Source organism: Diceros bicornis, chromosome 33 (assembly GCF_020826845.1).
Source record: "Diceros bicornis minor isolate mBicDic1 chromosome 33, mDicBic1.mat.cur, whole genome shotgun sequence".
NCBI classification, from domain to species: Eukaryota; Metazoa; Chordata; class Mammalia; order Perissodactyla; family Rhinocerotidae; genus Diceros; species Diceros bicornis.
In genome coordinates this window covers 36,266,247-36,283,979 of record NC_080772.1, presented here as the reverse complement: position 1 = coordinate 36,283,979, position 17,733 = coordinate 36,266,247, and the positions used below count along the sequence as shown (strand labels likewise).

General features: G+C 39.0%; 2 protein-coding genes across 9 annotated transcripts in view; one reads left to right on the top strand and one right to left on the bottom strand.

Annotated features, from left to right (window-relative positions):
- RMDN1 (regulator of microtubule dynamics 1) overlaps nucleotides 1-6,594 on the top strand; it is a 36,079-nt gene extending 29,485 nt beyond the window's left edge. Inside the window, exons 6-10 of one of the 5 annotated variants that reach the window (XM_058528978.1) lie at nucleotides 60-115; nucleotides 1,874-1,961; nucleotides 3,236-3,266; nucleotides 5,909-6,003; nucleotides 6,462-6,594. In XM_058528978.1, the coding sequence (XP_058384961.1) occupies nucleotides 60-115; nucleotides 1,874-1,961; nucleotides 3,236-3,266; nucleotides 5,909-6,003; nucleotides 6,462-6,512 (321 nt within the window). In that variant the 3' untranslated portion in view covers nucleotides 6,513-6,594. Of the gene's footprint in view, nucleotides 1-59; nucleotides 116-1,873; nucleotides 1,962-3,235; nucleotides 3,267-5,869 lie in introns of all 5 variants that reach the window. The other 4 variants (XM_058528977.1, XM_058528976.1, XM_058528979.1 and 1 more) reach the window with 4 other exon arrangements.
- Nucleotides 6,595-11,531: 4,937 nt separating this feature from the next.
- Nucleotides 11,532-17,733, bottom strand: part of WWP1 (WW domain containing E3 ubiquitin protein ligase 1) — a 116,625-nt gene continuing 110,423 nt past the window's right edge. For all 4 annotated transcript variants that reach the window (XM_058528975.1, XM_058528971.1, XM_058528972.1 and 1 more), the window contains one exon: nucleotides 11,532-13,118. In XM_058528975.1, coding sequence (XP_058384958.1) covers nucleotides 13,019-13,118 — 100 coding nt within the window. In that variant the 3' untranslated portion in view covers nucleotides 11,532-13,018. The remainder of the gene's footprint in view (nucleotides 13,119-17,733) is intronic.

Sequence of the window (17,733 nt, the reverse complement as noted above, 5' to 3'; positions counted from 1 at the left end):
GTAAAGTACTTACTGGTCTATAGAAAACAAATATGATTGATTTTCTCATTTCTCGTTAGAAAGCAATTGAACTGAACCCTAAAGATGCTACCTCAATTCACCTCATGGGTATTTGGTAAGAAAATTTCTTTAAATAAATATTTCTGTGATATTTAGTATGATCTTATCTTATAGTATGTATACATATCTTGTTTTGTAGTATATAAGAAAGCAAGATGTAAAATATTTTAAAATATTGTTTGGTAATCAAGAGTGTTTAATCCATTACATTAATCAGCAGTTGTACATGTATTGTTAGAAAATACTAAATTTGATTGTGATCATATTGTACATTGTTATTCAGATCATTTAGAAACATGAACTAAGGCTAAAAAAGCATTAAAACTTTCTGTTAGACTTTTAAATTCCGTTTGTTGGGAAAGACTAGTCTTATTTACTGGGCTAAATGAAATTGGATTTATCTAACTCTAGTAATACAGTAGGATGCTCTAAGAGGGTCTTGATGTCTTCGAAGTTTGTCAAATACAGTCTGATTCACCTGAGGAACAATGTAATCTGACTTATATCAGTGTCTTTCCATTTTTTGTCCAACGTACATCACTATTTTGCTGGTATGAGCGTACACCAGTGTGTTAATGCTTGCTGGTTTAAGATTTTTCCCTGAGACAGGTTCGCCACTGTTTTCTTTAGGTGTAATCTGCAGAGCTGATTATTTGTGGTCCTCTAAGGGGGTAACGATGTAAACAGTCTTGTATTCCTTCAGGATAAAGGACATATTAAACTAACAGAACACTTACTGAGGATGAACAGTAATTGAGGGGCAGTCCCTAAGTCAGATGCTAGTGAGCAAACATGAGTGAGACAGAGTCTCCGCCTCAGGGAGTTCACGCCCCAGTCAAAGATCCAACACTTTTTGTCCCACTTATTTTGGAAAGTCGTCAAGATCTTCGGATGTTAATCATTTGCCACATCCGTTTAAATATGTAGACACTAATTGTTGATTGCCATTATTTACATATATCATGTTTACTTTTGTCATTTTTTTTTAACTTCTCTAAGTTAGTTTTTCTCATGTAAAAAGTAGAGGTAACGATCCTGTCTCAGTGAGTTGTTGTAAGGAGTGATAAGAGAGAGGATCCTTAGCTCAGCACCTGCAGCCAGCACTCAGTGGTGAAGGAGACACAGTCACGTGCCATGTCATGACGCTGGTGTCCCGAGAGACCGTGTAGACAGCAGTGGTCCCGTAGATCAGTGTCACACAGCCTAGGTGTGTGGTGGGCTGTACCCCTAGCTTTGTGTAGGTGCACTCGGTGACATTCACATGACGATGACATCGCCCAACGACACATTTCTCAGAACGTGTCCCCGTCATTAGGCCACACATGACTGTGTTGTATTATTATTAGTACTCTTTTTTTTTTTTTAAAGATTTTATTTATTTATTTTTCCCCCCAAAGCCCCAGTAGATAGTTGTATGTCACATCTGCACATCCTTCTAGTTGCTGTATGTGGGACGTGGCCTCAGCATGGCCGGAGAAGCGGCGCGTCGGTGCGCGCCCAGGATCCGAACCCCGGGCCGCCAGCAGCGGAGCGCGCGCACTTAACCATTAAGCCACGGGGCCGGCCCCTATTACTAGTACTCTTGCTTCCTATTTATATTTAATCACAAAATACACCCTAATTGATGGATCAATATGTCAGTCTCTAAATAATTCAGTATGAGTATTAACCTACTGGATATTATGTAAAGTACAAATTGTTTAAATGTACAGCAGGAGAAGATTCCTTTTGTATGTGTTAAGATGCTAGTTCTCTTTAAGAGAAAAAAGAAGGTGCAATTCGAATCTATACGTGTTATTTTATTTCCCTGTAGGTGTTACACATTTGCTGAAATGCCTTGGTATCAAAGAAGAATTGCTAGAATGCTGTTTGCGACCCCTCCCAGTTCCACCTACGAGGAGGTAGTGTGAGGTCTCTGTTAAGTTAGTGCTGATTTCCTAACCGCAGGGCTGTTCTCCAGTCCCCACGTCGGGAGCTCTGGTCACTGAGGGACCTGAGCACGTGTCTAACGATCCAGGGCGACTGTCTCGTCACAGAGACTTAATCCTTGTGTGCATGATTGGGGAGTGGCTTTTTTCTTTAGGTGAGTGGCTGCTAATTCTGCTGTATTGTCAGCTAAAATAGGCCCTGGCTAAAATCTACCTTCGTTTTCTATTTGAAATCTATACCATATAAAAGTCATAAACTAGAACAAGAAATATAGCAACTGTTATTCAGCATGTTTAAGGTACACATTCGGCACAGTAACAGTCATTTACCTGGAAAATGAAGCACGTTTCTATTGATAAAGGAAGTAGTAATTAGAACTTTTTTTTTAAACAGTAGGTTTGAAAGGCTCATATTCTCTCATATTTTCAAGGCCTTTTGCCTTTCCTGTTAAAAATAAAATTTGAAAGGGATTTCTGGGCAAATATTTTGCGTTTACTCCTCACAGAATTTTCAGAGTAAGGAAATAGGCAATTGAGAAAGCTTTCCCACTTGTATCATAACAAGGAGCTATTTTTTTTCTGGGAAGCTATAGTGTAGAATTTGATGTAAAGAATATTTAGTTGTATAATTACAACATAGTTGGGAAATATTTATTCTTATTAAAAAGAATGCATTCTAAGAAAAAAGATACAGTCAGTTCTACTATAACAAATTAGTTATGCTTCTAAGAAATTGTCAATTATAAAAAGTTTAAGTGGGACAAAAAGAATTAGCAGAGTTTCAGACTCACAGTAACATTTTATGTAGGAATTTCCATAATAAAGAACTTTTAAAAATTCACTGGTACAACCAATGTATCACTGAGTAAATTTGGCTTTTGATTTATCTAGTTTTTACTGGTAGTCACTGTTATGCTTTAAGAAGAGAAAGAGCGAAATAGCTGAGTTGCACATGGTAATGTTCTTTTCTCTCGGTACACGATGCTGGTTTGCTACAGGTTCTAAACAGCAGTCAGGTTATTACTGGAAGTGGTCCACATGTTGCAGTCTGCTCTGATGATCTGACAGCGCTGGGTTCAATTTTGTTAACTAGTAGTGCTGATGAACTGACCATTATTTTAAGATGGTGTAATTTACTTCCTGACTTATATTTAAGATAGGAGTAGATCTTTTGAGAAAATGCTTTTTTAATATTGATTCTCTTTTAATCCTTTTCATTATGTTTGGGCTCTTTGTGTTTTTAACAGGCCTTAGGCTACTTTCACAGGGCAGAGCAAGGTAACATTTTTTATTTCAGATACTAATATGGTTAAAATTGTATGAATGCTTTATATGTAATAGGAATTTTTAAAACAAAAATAAGTTATCTGTTCTGATATACTTAACTTCTTTGTGCACTAGACATTATCAAACCATTTTTATTCAGTCAAGGTCACCTGAGTAAGAAATAGACTGCTGCTGAATTTAGAACTCTGGTTCTGGAGTGGTCCTTCATTTGATGTAACTCAGCCTTCTCCCTCCTTTTTTTTTGTGGGGAAGATTAGTGCTGAGCTAATGTCTGTTGCCAATCCTTCCCTTTTCTGCTGAGGAAGACTGGCGCTGGGCTAACATCTGTGCCCATCTTACTCTGCCTTATATGGGACGCCACCACAGCGTGGCTTGACGAGCAGTGTGTAGGTCTGCACCCGGCATCCGAACCTGCGAACCCCGGGCTGCTGAAGCAGAGCACCCCAACTTAACCCCTATGCCACCAGGCCGGCCCCATCATCCTTCCCTTTTTGAGAGGAGGCTTTGACAGGTTAACTGTATTATGTCAAGATTACACAGCTAATTAGAAGCATTTATGTTTTTTCATGTTTAATTTTTTTAAAAATTTTACTTTTTTATTGAGGTATAATTGACATAACATTAGTTTAGTTTCAGGTGTACAACATGATGATTCAGTATTTATCTACATTCTGAAATGATCATCACAGTAGGTCCAGTTAACACCTGTCACCTTACATAGTTATAAAAACTTAAAAAAAAAATTTTTTTTTAAAGATCTGCTCTCTTAACAACTTTCCAGTAGCATTTGACTATTCAAATAGCATTGACATGAGAACTCTGGTTTTAAACCAGGCCAGTTTTGTTCTGTTGCAGATATTGTCTTCTTTTGTGGAGAAGAGTGTCATGTCAGTCTTGCTTTGAAGAAATGGCCAGCCTACAAAACTGAGACCAGCCCATTCTAGGTTCATCCTTTTTCATATTAATAGCACAGACCAGAGAAGGGACATAAGCATGTTACCAAATACACCAAAAAAAACATTGCATGTATTTCTATAAAACTTAATCAGAAGAAAAAGACAGTGTTTATTGAATTTGAGAGCCTACTCATATGGACTTGTCCAAATGCTCTCATGATAGCAAAGCATTTTTTAAAAAACATTTCTTACAAAGAATTGTGTCTAATGTTAAATGTCTCAGTAATACATTAATTCTGGTTTACTCTGTTGCTGCCTTCCATTATCCTCTCATCCTGGTGGTATTACATATCATGAACGTGACCGTGGGAGTGAAGTGTCCTCAAAGGGATTTGGAAGTGGAATTACAAAGTAAAAACAGGGCCTTAGAGACTCAAGGGTTCAGGTGTTGAGAAAAACATGGTCCTTCTCTCACAGAGCTAAAATCCTCAGTAACTCTACTCATCCTCCAGGTTTTACCTTAAAGGTCACTTCCTCTAGGAGGCCTTTTCTTATGGCCCATATCTGGTTTAAGAGCTCCCTCTATGCTCTTAGTACCTTGTACTTCTCCCAGCATGGCCCTCATGACTCTATAGTATGAATGTTTACATGGCTTAGACTAAATTCAGAGGAGATGGAGATGCCTGTCTCTGTTCACAGTTGCATCCTCATTGCTTAGTACAATGCTTGGCTAATTCGCTGAATGACTGAGTAAATACATGAATGAATGAATTTACTTAACCCCAGGGAACGCTTAAGTACATTAGCTTGCCATCTCACAAATATATTCAAATTAAAGAAGTAAAACAATTTTGATTTAAGGAAAAGATGGAGTTAATCATAAATTATATCCAGGAAAAAGTATGCTTCGGATATAGAGGGTCCCAGATTGACAGGAGGAAACTGTGTGAACAATTAATGAAGTTGGTGAGACAGTCCCGTGCTTTCATTCATAGGCTTTCTGTTCACGTTTCCCCTCAGCCAAGAATGTTCTCCAGCTTTTCTGTTCAAGTCCTACTCAGCCTCCAGTCAGCCCAGGTGTAACCTCGTAAGAGTTAGTGGCCTTTTTCCTTTGGTTTCTCATAGCACTTTAAAGTGTGTATACCTATCATTCCTTTCACTCTTACAGTACATTTGGTTGTGCTCATGTTTGTCTCTCCTTTTCATTATAAATTCCAAAAGAGCAGAGACTTTGTTTCATCTCTGCTTAAGGATAGCCCACATTCAGTAAATGTAGATCAGATGTACATGTGTACGTGTCACCATGATTTCATTCACTCATTCGGCGAATGTATGTTGAGTGCGTAGGATACAGCAGGGAACAAAAGAGATTACAGAAAGAAAACCCCTGCCCCTATGGAGCTCTATCCTATCAGGAGCCTTCATTTCCCATCTAGTAAATGGAGTGACTGTTCTAGAAAATGGTTGCAAAACTGAGAAATGTGTCATATAGTGCCTAGCACGTAGTAGACACTCAATAAATCGTAATTATTTTAGGTTTTTTGAGATCTGAATAATTGAACAAAAGAGAATTCAGTTAGCCAAATCATTTATTAACCAAATTTATTACTGAAATCTATATCAGAAAAATTAAGCCTTTAAAAATAAGAGCGATACTCTTTTGCCTGAGACAAATTTGTTTTTCTTTCTTATGTACAGTGGATCCAAACTTCTACAGCAAAAACTTGCTTCTTTTAGGAAAGACATATCTGAAGCTACACAACAGAAAGCTGGCTGCTTTCTGGCTGATGAAAGCCAGGGACCACCCAGCGCACACAGAGGAGGATAAACAGGTAAAACGTCTCCAATAAGGTAAGGCAGATAGGTTTCTACTGAGGCACTATTAAATAAAGGTGAATTGAGAACTTCTTTAAAAATGTAATTGTTTAAATGCCTACTGGTGAAAACAAGAGTGTTCATTTTAAACGTGAATTCAGTGACATTTACATTATAATTTCTGCATAGCAAGTGTTGAGTTACTATCAACAAATACGTTATGAATTACTTGCTGCGATACAGAATTATTCCTGTTTGACATAGATAGCAGACCAAGTAAGATTTCTAAAACAAAAAGACAAGGGATGTGCACTAATATGGAAGAGTTCTCTGAGTCTCATCAGTCACTGTTAAGAAATTTTATTCTTCTAATGTGCTGTCTTGGTTTTTGGATAGTCCACTGTATGAACTTAAATTTCACAAGTTGATCCTTATGCTGTACTGTTTATTTATAACGTGTGTTTTTCCATTTTAGATACAGACAGAAGCTGCTCAGTTGCTTACAGGTTTCAGTGACAAGAATTGAGAATTTTTCAAAGAAAGCAGATGAAATATCTAAGAAACATTGCCTTTTCATCAAATTATAAAGATAATACATTGACCATAACTATTCTATGGCTGTTTTCTCAGTTCTTTTAAGGTTGTGACCATTTAATAAATTAAACATACAAAATTCTAAGTTTCTTCACAAACAACAAGGCAAAAACAATTGCCGTAAGAGTGAGAGAGATACCTCCATGGCTCAGAGGCGAAGATTACTGTACATCTGGGGCAGCAGCAACACGAACTGGTATGAGATTCCTAACGAGGACTGATCACATCAGGATGGGAGGACATCAAGAAAAGGAAGCTTTGTGGGAGAGGTAGCATGTGGGGGAGTGCCTTTTCAACTTGGATTGAGTCAAAGCTGAGGTCTTGCAGAGAAGGTGCAGTGAAAGTTAGGAGGTTAGGATGCTGAGGGTCCCTGGTATAAATCAGTTAAGTGATGTATCTCGGAGCCAGCCTGTGTGAGGAAAGAAAAGTCAGGAGTGGACTGAAAACAGGGTGGTTTCCTTTTTAAAAAGTGATGCAGTCTCACAAGTGGATTGATTTTTGTCACTAGACAGAGCCCAAATTCTATTCCCTAAAGGGGTGGAAGGAACACAGAACTCAAGGGTGAAATGGAAATTAAGATGTTTTAAGTAGGCAGGACAATGCTACTTACTTGAGGCTGGGGTACCACCCCTGCAGAATCTTCAGTTTTGTAAAAGAGTATTTTGAATGCCACTTAGATAAACCTGAGAGTATATGTTTAGGTGGATTTTTCCCAAAGGACCTGGGAATTGTAATGTTATAGTGAACTGTGTGGGTATGTGCTGTTTCTGTTTTATCATGTATATTTTAAAACAAAAAAGAAAACTGAAAATACTGGACCTCTGTATACCCATCTCTGATTCAACAATTGCTAATCTTTTGCTAAGATTACACACATTTTTACTTAAATGTGTGTATATATTTTTATTTACTTCTAAACCTTTGAAATTGCAAATAGCATACTTCGTCCCTAAGTATTTCAGCATGCATTGTCTCAGAATAAGGGACATCTTTCTAAACAAACACAAATCCATTACCACAACTAGGAAGTTAACAGTAATTCTTGATCATCATCTAATATCCAGCCATATTCAAATTTCCTCAAATGTCCCCAAATGTCTTACACTTTTAAAACCAGGATCCATTCAAAGATCATACATTGCATTTGATTTTCCGCCTTAGTTTTTTAAAATTTAGAACAGTTTCCTCATCTTTTTTCTCACAGCGTTGACTTTTTGAAGAGACCGGTCTAGTCGTCTTACAGATTATCCCACATTTCCAGCTCAGCCGTGTTGACCACACTTGGAGAACCACCGTTCCATCTTATTTTCAGGGACTCCAATTTATTATATGTATATTGGATCTTTGGCTAACTTTTATATTTATCACTTTCTAAGTTTTCTATTTACCTCTTTCAGTTTCATTTTCTTGGCTCTCTTCATTTCTCCCTTATTTTATTTTTGATTGTATGTTTTCTTCCTTAGATACTTCTTGTCTTCACTTCTCAGATGTTTTTGTTTTTTTCTTCCACGTTTTTCCTGATTTCAGTCAGCAGTCATTTCACATCTTCATGTTGTTTGTCCACTTCTGAGTTTTTGAATTTCTAATCTGGATTTTTTTCATATTTGCAATTTATATTTAATTCATATTAGTATATTTTGTTAAAGAATTTTACTCAATTTTTTTCTGTTTTAAGCATTTTCATCAGAAATATTTCCGTTTTCAATTTTCTCTTTAGAGTGACTTTGAATGTCTTTTCTGGAGATGCCATTTGTGTGCGTGTGTTGAGTGCCAGCAGGGTAATCAAATGGGACGTGAGGGGTTTGGGTTTTAGTTCAAAAATACCTTCTGCTGAGTAGTTTTTGTGAAATGAGGTATTTTTCAGTAATAAAGCCTATTTTATGGAGGGGAGAGTCGGTCTTCTGTTACTTTATAGAGCTTTTTAAAAAAATTTTTACTTTAAAATAATTATAGATTCATAGGAAGTTGCAAAAAAAAATAGTACAGAGAGGTCCTTCCCCAGTTGCCCCAATGGTAACACAGAACACTATCAAAACCAGGAAATGGGTACAGGCCACAGGTCTTATTCAGATTTTATCACTTAAAATGCTCTCACGGTTATTCTATGGTTTTACCACACGTATCGATTTTTGTAACTGCTGCCATAATCAAGATACAGAACTGTTCCAGCATCACTGACATGCCTAGCGCTACCCTTTATAGTCACACCCATCCACCTCCCCTCCATGCCACCATCCCCAAGCCTGGCCACCACTAATCTGTGCTAATTTTGTAATTTCAAGAATGTTATATAAAGGGAATCATACACTATGTGACCTTTTGAGATTGGCTTTTTTCATTCTGCATAATTCTTTGAGATCTTTTTATTGTTGACTATATTTCATCGTATGGTGGTACCAGTTTATTTAATCCTCCACTGAAGGGCATTTAGGCTGTTTCCAGTCTTTGGCTGCTACGAACATTAGGTGCAGGTTATAGCAACATCAATTTTCATTTCTGTGGGTTAACGGCCTAGGAGTGCAGTTGCTGGGTCTGTTAGAGAGCTGTTATCTTCCTTTTTCCCTGTTTACTAAGGGATGGCTCCCTTCTCCATGATGTGGTACCTCCCCAAAATTGTGATTCTGTGCACTTTCTCAGTTTCTTCCTTTTGACTTCTCAAGAGTCTGACTCAGTAGGTCTCACACTGGTTCTTGGCATTTCTCCACTCAGGGTGAGACCTGACTTCTGGGAATGAACCCTAGGGACCCCATTATATTCTTTCCTGTGCATTCCACACTTGACTCTGCTCTTGTGTGTTCCAGAGCTAGTTTGAGATGCTTATATCCCCACGTGTGTAAACAGAATTTTGTAGTATTCTGTCTTCTAAACGTATCACAGACGTGGGCTGTGGGGGATTATAATTACCTCTTCTGTGGATATATTTCCTTCCTTTTGAGGATGTGAGAAGAAATCTGAATTTGGAAAGTGGCTGTTATCCTATGAGAATCTGAAAGTTCTCAATTTCTTGTTGGCAAAATTTCCCACTGAGTGTTTAATCATAGATTGGACTAGGTGTGGACTTGGTAAAAATGACTTCACTCAGACTCACGTTCCTTATCTATAAAATAAGCATCATTACAAACAAAGGAAACAGCAAAAAAACACCGACCTAATCGAGTTGTGAGGATTAAAGAGAACATGTAAAGTATTTAGCATGAGTATCAGTAACTGTTATCATCTGATTGCATTTTCCTTGGTTGAGATTGGGAGAGAAAATTTGGAATTTAGGAAATACCACTTTTGCATTTGTAAGTAAGTTTTTGTTGTTGGCACAACATTATTTTGGGGGTATTCTTTGCTTTCATGTGGCGCTCACTATACAGCCTCTCTTGGACTGTGCCTGGGCGTTACTGGGAAGAAAAACTAGGAGGAGGGCTTGAGTACTTCGGCAAGGGCCATGTGCAGTTAATTTAATGCACATCCTGTCCTGACCCATTGCACTGCCCTCTGAAAGCCATGAACTGTGCTTCTGCCTTGTGACTGAAGAGTATATGCTAGGAAGAAGGGAAACACATCAAAGTAGAAAGCTGCTGTGATCCAGGCAGGGCTTTTCCCTTGAGACAGACATAATCCCCAGTTGAACTCAAATTCGGTTTTTAAATTCAGTGGATTAAGAAAACGGCGGGGGGGGGGATGTTATAAGAGAACCTGTATTATTTCTCATCCGCATATTTCAACAAGAGAAGATTTTGTTTGAATTCTGCAGTGTCTACCAGGGGATCTTAGGTTCAACCCAACATTCAGACTCAGAAAGCCTATGATTGATAGGCTCCACTTGGCTTCAGCTCACTCAGAAGGCTACAGGACAGGAAACACAGCTGGCCAGGTCAGCGTGGGGCCTCGTCACATTTGGAGGTGACCTTACAGGAGCAGCTGCTGTAGCAGAGCGTCCACATGGCTGCAAGAACCATCGTCTCCCGAGGTGAAAGCTCGGGGACCTCATGGGGACGTACAGTTACGAGATTCCACACTCGGGGAAGTCAAAGCTATGGTTTCCTATCAGTCAAGTGTCTGGAGTTGTCCCAGTCCAGAGGCAGCTTACCAGTCAGGGGTCCTTTCTAACAGAAGCAATATTGCCTGATACTGTTGTTAACACACAGCACCCTATCCAGTTTTGAGGATAAGAGCCAGGTGGTTAACACAAGGCTGAAGGGTAATAGATTTTGTTAATCCTTTCAGCTTGAACCTCCTAGAAGTAGGAAAAACAAAACCGAAAGTCCACTTGTAGCTTCTTTCCCCAGCAGACACTAGCCTGCCTGAGGGACTTTGCTGTGCCTGTGATCCACTCCCGGGGCTCAGTTTACGGGTGATGGGGATGGGGACTGTCTGAGCCACCTGTTTCCTCCTGACTGACTGTGTTCAGGCATGGTGAGCTGTGCACTTCCGATTTCTCTGTGCCCAGCCCAGCGCAGGGCAGGACAGGGATGGGGAAGGAGGAGAGGAGGAGAGAGGTGCGCCACATTCCTCAGGTTTCTCTCACTGCCATGGAGTGGATCAATCAAGACAATAAACGCTGCCTAGAGGCCTGGGTTCTACAGTTGGGTATGAAGGGTGGAAGGCCCTGACACGATCTCCACACTAGCCTTCTCCAGAAAGCTGGTTTGGTCTCTGCAGCCTCTGGGTAGCCTCATCTGTGCACAGACACTTCTCACCTGAGGTGAGGAGGGAGGACGGCACCCCCAAAGCCGTCTGTCTTCAGTCAGGTCTGCCAGGTGGTGGTCTCCCTCACCTCCACCAATGATGCTCAGTAACTTCTGCCAGAGCCGGATCCATCCAGCAGTGGTGACTTCTATGGCATCACTCAAGTAGCCCTTTTGAATACTGGTCACCCTCTACTGCAAGTCTGTCATATACATTAGTTTGTTTTCTTAAATTTTTTAGGTTTGAAAATAACCAGGATTTGGGAAAGGAGTCTATTCAAGTGGATCCTGCCTTTATTTCATCTTTACTATGAATTTTGAATAAAAACGCAGAACACAATCTAAACATGTAGAAAAATTTTGGCAAAACAAACTACTGTTAAAGGCAGTTAAATTGTATGCTACTATTTTCCGTATGTACTTAGCAGTGAAATAAGTTACAGATAACATCCAAGACGTCAGGTCCATGGTTATAAAAATTTAAGTTAGTGAAATTAACAGTGAATATTGAAATAATGATACAAATGGAAATTTAAGTTTCTATATTAATAAGGAAGCTGTTTGCTATAGTAGCATTAACATCAGATTTTAATTTGTTATACATCTTTGTAATTCAGCAAATGCCCTTGATAATGAAAAACAATTTAAAAGTGTTATTTACTTAGAACAAAAATAATGATCTATGTAAAAAGGGGGGAGGGACCAGATTTTTTATATGCTTATTTAATTCAGATACATAGAATTTTCATGAATTTAAGAGGAATGAAGATATTTAAACACTAACAGAAAATCATAAGCTCGTGTTTGAGTGTTCAAATGCTTATGTAACTCTTCAGTCCATCTGGTTTTATAATAAACTTTGAACACAAACAAAAGCAGAAAAGTTCACATGACCTTTTTATATGTTCCTAAGTATTAAACTGCATCAATTTATTATGAATTAAATTTAAAGAACATCACAGACTTAAAAACAAAAGTACAGAAGTGCCTGATGCTTTTTAATTCCACAAATGCCTAGCATCCCAAAGTAACATGTAAACAAACCTCTATGCTGTGTGATGAAGTCTTCCCAGTCTCTAAAATAAAGTAAATGGTACTGGATCTAGTATATGACTTTCATGAAAGTTATGGTTTCATTCATTACTTTGTATTAGTGATATAGCAAAGAGGGAAAATTTTCAACTATTGTATTTATTTAAAACAAATTGACAGGTTCAAGCACCTGTCTCCAGAAAAGCCAGCAGCATTGTTTAACATACTCAAAGTAAGATTTGGCCTAAGCCCTTAATACCTTCCTGAACAGCTATGCAACTCAACGCCCTCAGGGGATGTGACACGGGAGGAGAACGTGGAGCAATTTGCACTTTCTCCCCTGGATGACAGAAACAAGGTCGAGCAAATCCAGAATACTTTTGAATGAACGGCTGTCATGTTTAATACACTCGGAGCTCTATAAAACTAGAGCCACCATCATATACGTTTAGATAGATATATACTTCTCATTTTTGATAAAGTCTCTTGCTTGCTTCAAATTTTAAGGATGATCTTTTTCCTGGTCAGTCACTTCAAGGGAACAATAAATAAAGTAGAAAAGGATGAATTGTTTTGCATATTTCTGTGGAAGAACGGAAAATGTTTATACTTTGAGAGGTTCAGAAAATTCACTGTACATAATGAACAGCTTATATACACTATCTGTGCAATTTTTCTTGGCTGGGGTATTTAAATGCAAGAGCTCCTCCAAAACAAGAAGCCACATTCATTCTTGTCCAAATCCCTCTGTCTCTTCTATTGCAAAAAGAAGTTTTTCCTTTAGTTGTTCATAACTCTTATATGGTGGTAGATCCAAGCGATTAAAACTGAACAAAAACAAAAACAAAATCAGATGTGTTTTCAATAAAACAAACTGTAAAAATTTCTAATACAGTATCTTTTAACCACATTTGAAAAACCAAATGGATAGAGGAAGTATGTAAAAATTTTGCTGGAAGTATTCTAACAATTTACTACTGTAATATTACTTAATATAATATTAACATATACAGATTCTTACAGCAATCTATTCAAATTTAAGACCTATTCATAAAAATATTTTAACATTTCCCAGAGAAAACTGGAATTACAAACAATAATTGTAATGATATGGATAAAGACTGGAATTTTTTTTTGAAAAAGTCTAATTTTCTCTGTTCTGTCCTGTTTCTGTTACAGTGTGTCATGAGTCCCCTAACTTCTCTCGGTTATTAAGAGCCCATTTCTTTCAGTCACTCACTCATTCATCAGTTATTTATTGATACGCTATTATGTATCAGGTGTTTTTCCAGGAGCCGGTGGATACAGTGATGAAAAACTAAAATCCCTGCCTCATGGAACTTAAATTCTGGGGTAGAGACAGTCGATAGACAAATGTACACTTTGGTCTTTTCAAATAATCTCACCTTATGTATAAACTTTTCTAAAATGACATGTTTTCAGTCCTGCCAGACTCCAAGTTTCCCTGCTGAGATTAACTGATGAAATATAGAAAATATATTAAAAATGCTTAAAATATCAATGTATTGTTTTTCAATTTACAACGGTGGAATAACACTGAATTTTTTAAGATACAGCACTGAGTAGCTGGATGAGGATTCAGGGGTCCAGGGTTGTGGTCCCCACTCCATCAGTGTAGTGAAGCAGCTCTGAGGAGGCACACCTTTCTGTACTTTGGTTTTCTTGTGTGGAAGGTTCTTAGATCATCCAGGTTCCTCTTACCACTCCTGCTGGTTCCCCCTGCCCCTGCCCCACTCCCACCTAAGAGTCAGGAAACCTGAAAATCAAGAGCAGCCAATCTAACGGTGTTCTTCTCAAACCTTTTTATCCTCTTCGTATGAAAAGTTAAATGTATTGACGGTAGCAGTCCAGCAGACCATATAACTTCCTACGCAGCCCCTGCCACTGCCCCCACCTTTCAAGTGTGCCTCAAGGCACCGTCTGACAGTGGAAGCCAGGAAAAGATTTTTCAGTGGAGCCCTAAACTGACACCAGTCCCCTTCCAGTTCTCCTACAGCCTTCATGAAGAGCCTCTGTTCAATTCCGTCATTCTGGCTACCGACTCTCTCCCTTCTTTCCCTCCTGATCTTTCTATTGCTGCTATATTCTCGTACATATATACTTCCCCGTCATCTCTTATCTGGACCATCAGAATTTCCTGCCTACTGATCTTACGTACACTTTTTTTAGTCTTCTCCACAACCTATCGAGCCTTCTGTCACTGCCAGAGGAACTTTCCTAAGAAGACCACCAGTTTAACCTCTGCTGCTTCCAATTACTGTGGAGGGGTGGGGAAGGAGGCCTGTGCTGTTTGGTGTAGCCCCCATCAACTTATTTAACGTTCTCCAAGGAGGCCACGTGCTTTTCTCTTCTATGACCATGCTCTTATGGCTCTGCTGTGGCCTGGAATACCCTTTTCTGCCTATGAAAATATTGTTTATTCATGCAGAATCAGTTCAAATGCTACAACTTGCTCCAGGAATTCTTCTTGAGCGTATTATATAGACTTAATAATTCCCCCCTCTATAAGCTCTTTTTATTTCTATTTTAGCATTTACTTTATTATGACTGACTGGTTTCTTCCATTAGATTCTAAAAGCCACGAGGGCAGAGTTGTCACTGTTCTCTCCTAACAGTGATCCATTTCACATACAGTAGACATTTAGTAACATTTAGTTGAACTACATAAGAAAGTGGATTACTTGAAAACATCTGCAAAAGTTCTAAGACATGAGGCATTATGTTTTGTGCTGGTTTACAAAAAGGACAGAGACATACTAAAATCTACTCATCTTTTATTGAGTACTTACTATGTGAATATCAGAATACTGTTTTAAGTTTTAGTTCAGCTTTTGTTTTAGTTCCAGCTTTGAGTCAAATCTGCTACTTCTACTTTCTTATCTGTAAAAAGGGAAGACACTGACCAATACACTTCCTGAGGACTCTGCGGGAACAGCCCCTGTCGGCTTGCTATACCACTGCAGATGGCCTGAGGCACCTGCCCTGACAGCTGCCACCTCACGCAGCAGAGCGCGGGAGAGGAGAGCAGTAGGCTCCCGTCAGAACTGTCCACACGACTCCACCACAGATGACGGCGCTGCTTACCTCAGTCACTACTGACTCACCTTTCTGGATCACCTCTGTTCATCCAAGTTCTCATCTGAGTACTGATCACCTGTATCTGGCCTGATGTGAATTACATCCCCAGCCCACCCTCCATCTCAGACCTTTCCAATACACCCTTCTGAACTTCTGTTTTATGATTTGCAGTTTTCTATAGTCTTAACTCCTCTCTTGCCTTAACTGAAATCCAGCTAGTCTGAAACATCCATTTCCCCTGCAGCCAGTCAACAAAACTCTCCCCTCTGAGGCACACACCATCTAGCCGTGCAGCCTTCTTTCCAGACTCTGTTACAGCTGTAGACCGCCCGCTCACGCTCCTTTCACTGAAAGCTTCGGCACTGGGCCACAGTCCCCTCTCCCTCACGGGGACGACAGGCAACGCCCCGGCCTTCAGTCCTCCTCCTCCTCAGTGACCTGCTCCTCTACTTCAGTTACTGACTTCAGGTTCAGTGAAGAACATTTCTAATTAACAAACTACCCTCTGGCCACTGTCTTTCCAGCTGACTTCAATTAAAATGCCACCCTGTTGACCCATTCCTTTTTCACCATCCTATCCTGTCAGACGCCCCCCACCCCCCCGTCCTCACTTTCTACTCAACCCACAGCCCACTGTTACAATCACTATCCCTCGAAAATACTTTTAAATCCCGTCTCTCCCTCTTTTGAACTTACTAATCAAAACTCAAACCAGGAATGAATTCAGCCTTCTACTTTCCTGTTCCTTGTACCTTAACACTGCAAGTTACTGGGGGGAAATCCTACAACCAGGAAGACTGGTGTCACTCTACATGAACGACTAGACCCGAGCGGGCCATCCACACTGCCCAGCATTCTTCGCCATATTTCTCTAGGAAATACTTATCTCGGACAACTCTCCCATTCTTCCTCCTCAAAAGTTTTTCCTGTCTTCACTCATAGCGAGTGACCTCACCTTATACTTTGAGAAAATAGAAACCAACAGTTGATAGCTATTTTCCCTTCACAGAATCTCAAGTAGATCTATAGGTTATACCCAACTTTTCTTCCTCTACTGTAAAAATGGAAGTGTTCCTGTTTTTATCCAAGGCCAATTCCTTAATGTGTCCTCAGAATCCCAGTTCTTTCCATCTTTCTTACAGAATTAGCTCCTTTGTCATGAACTCTCTTCTCACCCCGCCTCAACAATCTGTCCTCCTCTATAGGATTCATCAATTTAATCTAGGCTGGTATTCTCCATTTTTTTTTGGTCACAGGATCCCTTTTCACTTAAAAATATTGAGAACCCCGAAGAGCTTTGTTTATGTGAATTATATCTATTGATATTTACTATATTAGAAGTTAAAACTGAGAAATTTAAAAAATCACTTTAAAATAACTGTTTATGAAAAAATGACTATTTTCAAAAAAAAATAGTGAAGAGTGACCTTATTTTGTATTTTTGCAAAGCTTTTTAATGTGCTTAATACAAGACATCTGGATTCTGTTGCACTGTATTGTTTTTGTTTAAGTATATGAAAATCTGTCCCCACACAGAGATGCAGTTAGAAAATAGAGATGTACTCTAGTCATTTTTTGAGATAATTGTGGGTATTATTCTTTGATACCATACTAAATTTGACAACGTTACGCAAATATGGGTTCTTAAATCATATCAAAGAACTTTTTGTATACTCTGTTATGTAAAATCCATGGGTTTACCTTGCACTTTGAATGAATCTTTTACCCACGCATGGTTTTGTAACATCATGCCCTGGTCATTTGGAAATACTGGTTCACCGAGTTATAAAGAATTTCCAAATGTTGACATATTTAACTATATAATAGAAAAAAAAAATCACATTTGTTAATTAAACCACCAAACTCATCAGAGGAGTCTTGGGAAGTTGTCAAGCTCATGGTGGTATAGACAAGTTTTCCAAATGTTTTCCTTGAGGTAACAAGCTGACTTCATTACTTTTCAAGAAAATATCTGCTAGATACTCAAGTCTGAATAAACACAGTTTGTTTGTCAGTCATTGTTTCAAGGAAAAAGTGTTGCGTGAAAAAAGCAAGCCGGTTCAGCTGTCCACTCAACCAGCTGCCAAAGAGCTCCCCTTGGGACGGCCGCCATTCTTTGGTGCGCAGAATGCTCTGTGCACACGTCCTGTTTGTCATTCACAATATTACAAAGACACAGACTCAGTCCTCAGGATTTAATAAAGTTAATAACTGTTAGTGCTTCATAAAGAACAGTCTTCAATGAGCCTGGCTTTTTTTTTGCTTTAAACTGCGGGTGTGTGGTGGCGAGGAACAGAGAGACGGCAGCTGGTGCCACTGCCTTGATCTGGGCGAAGGCACGAG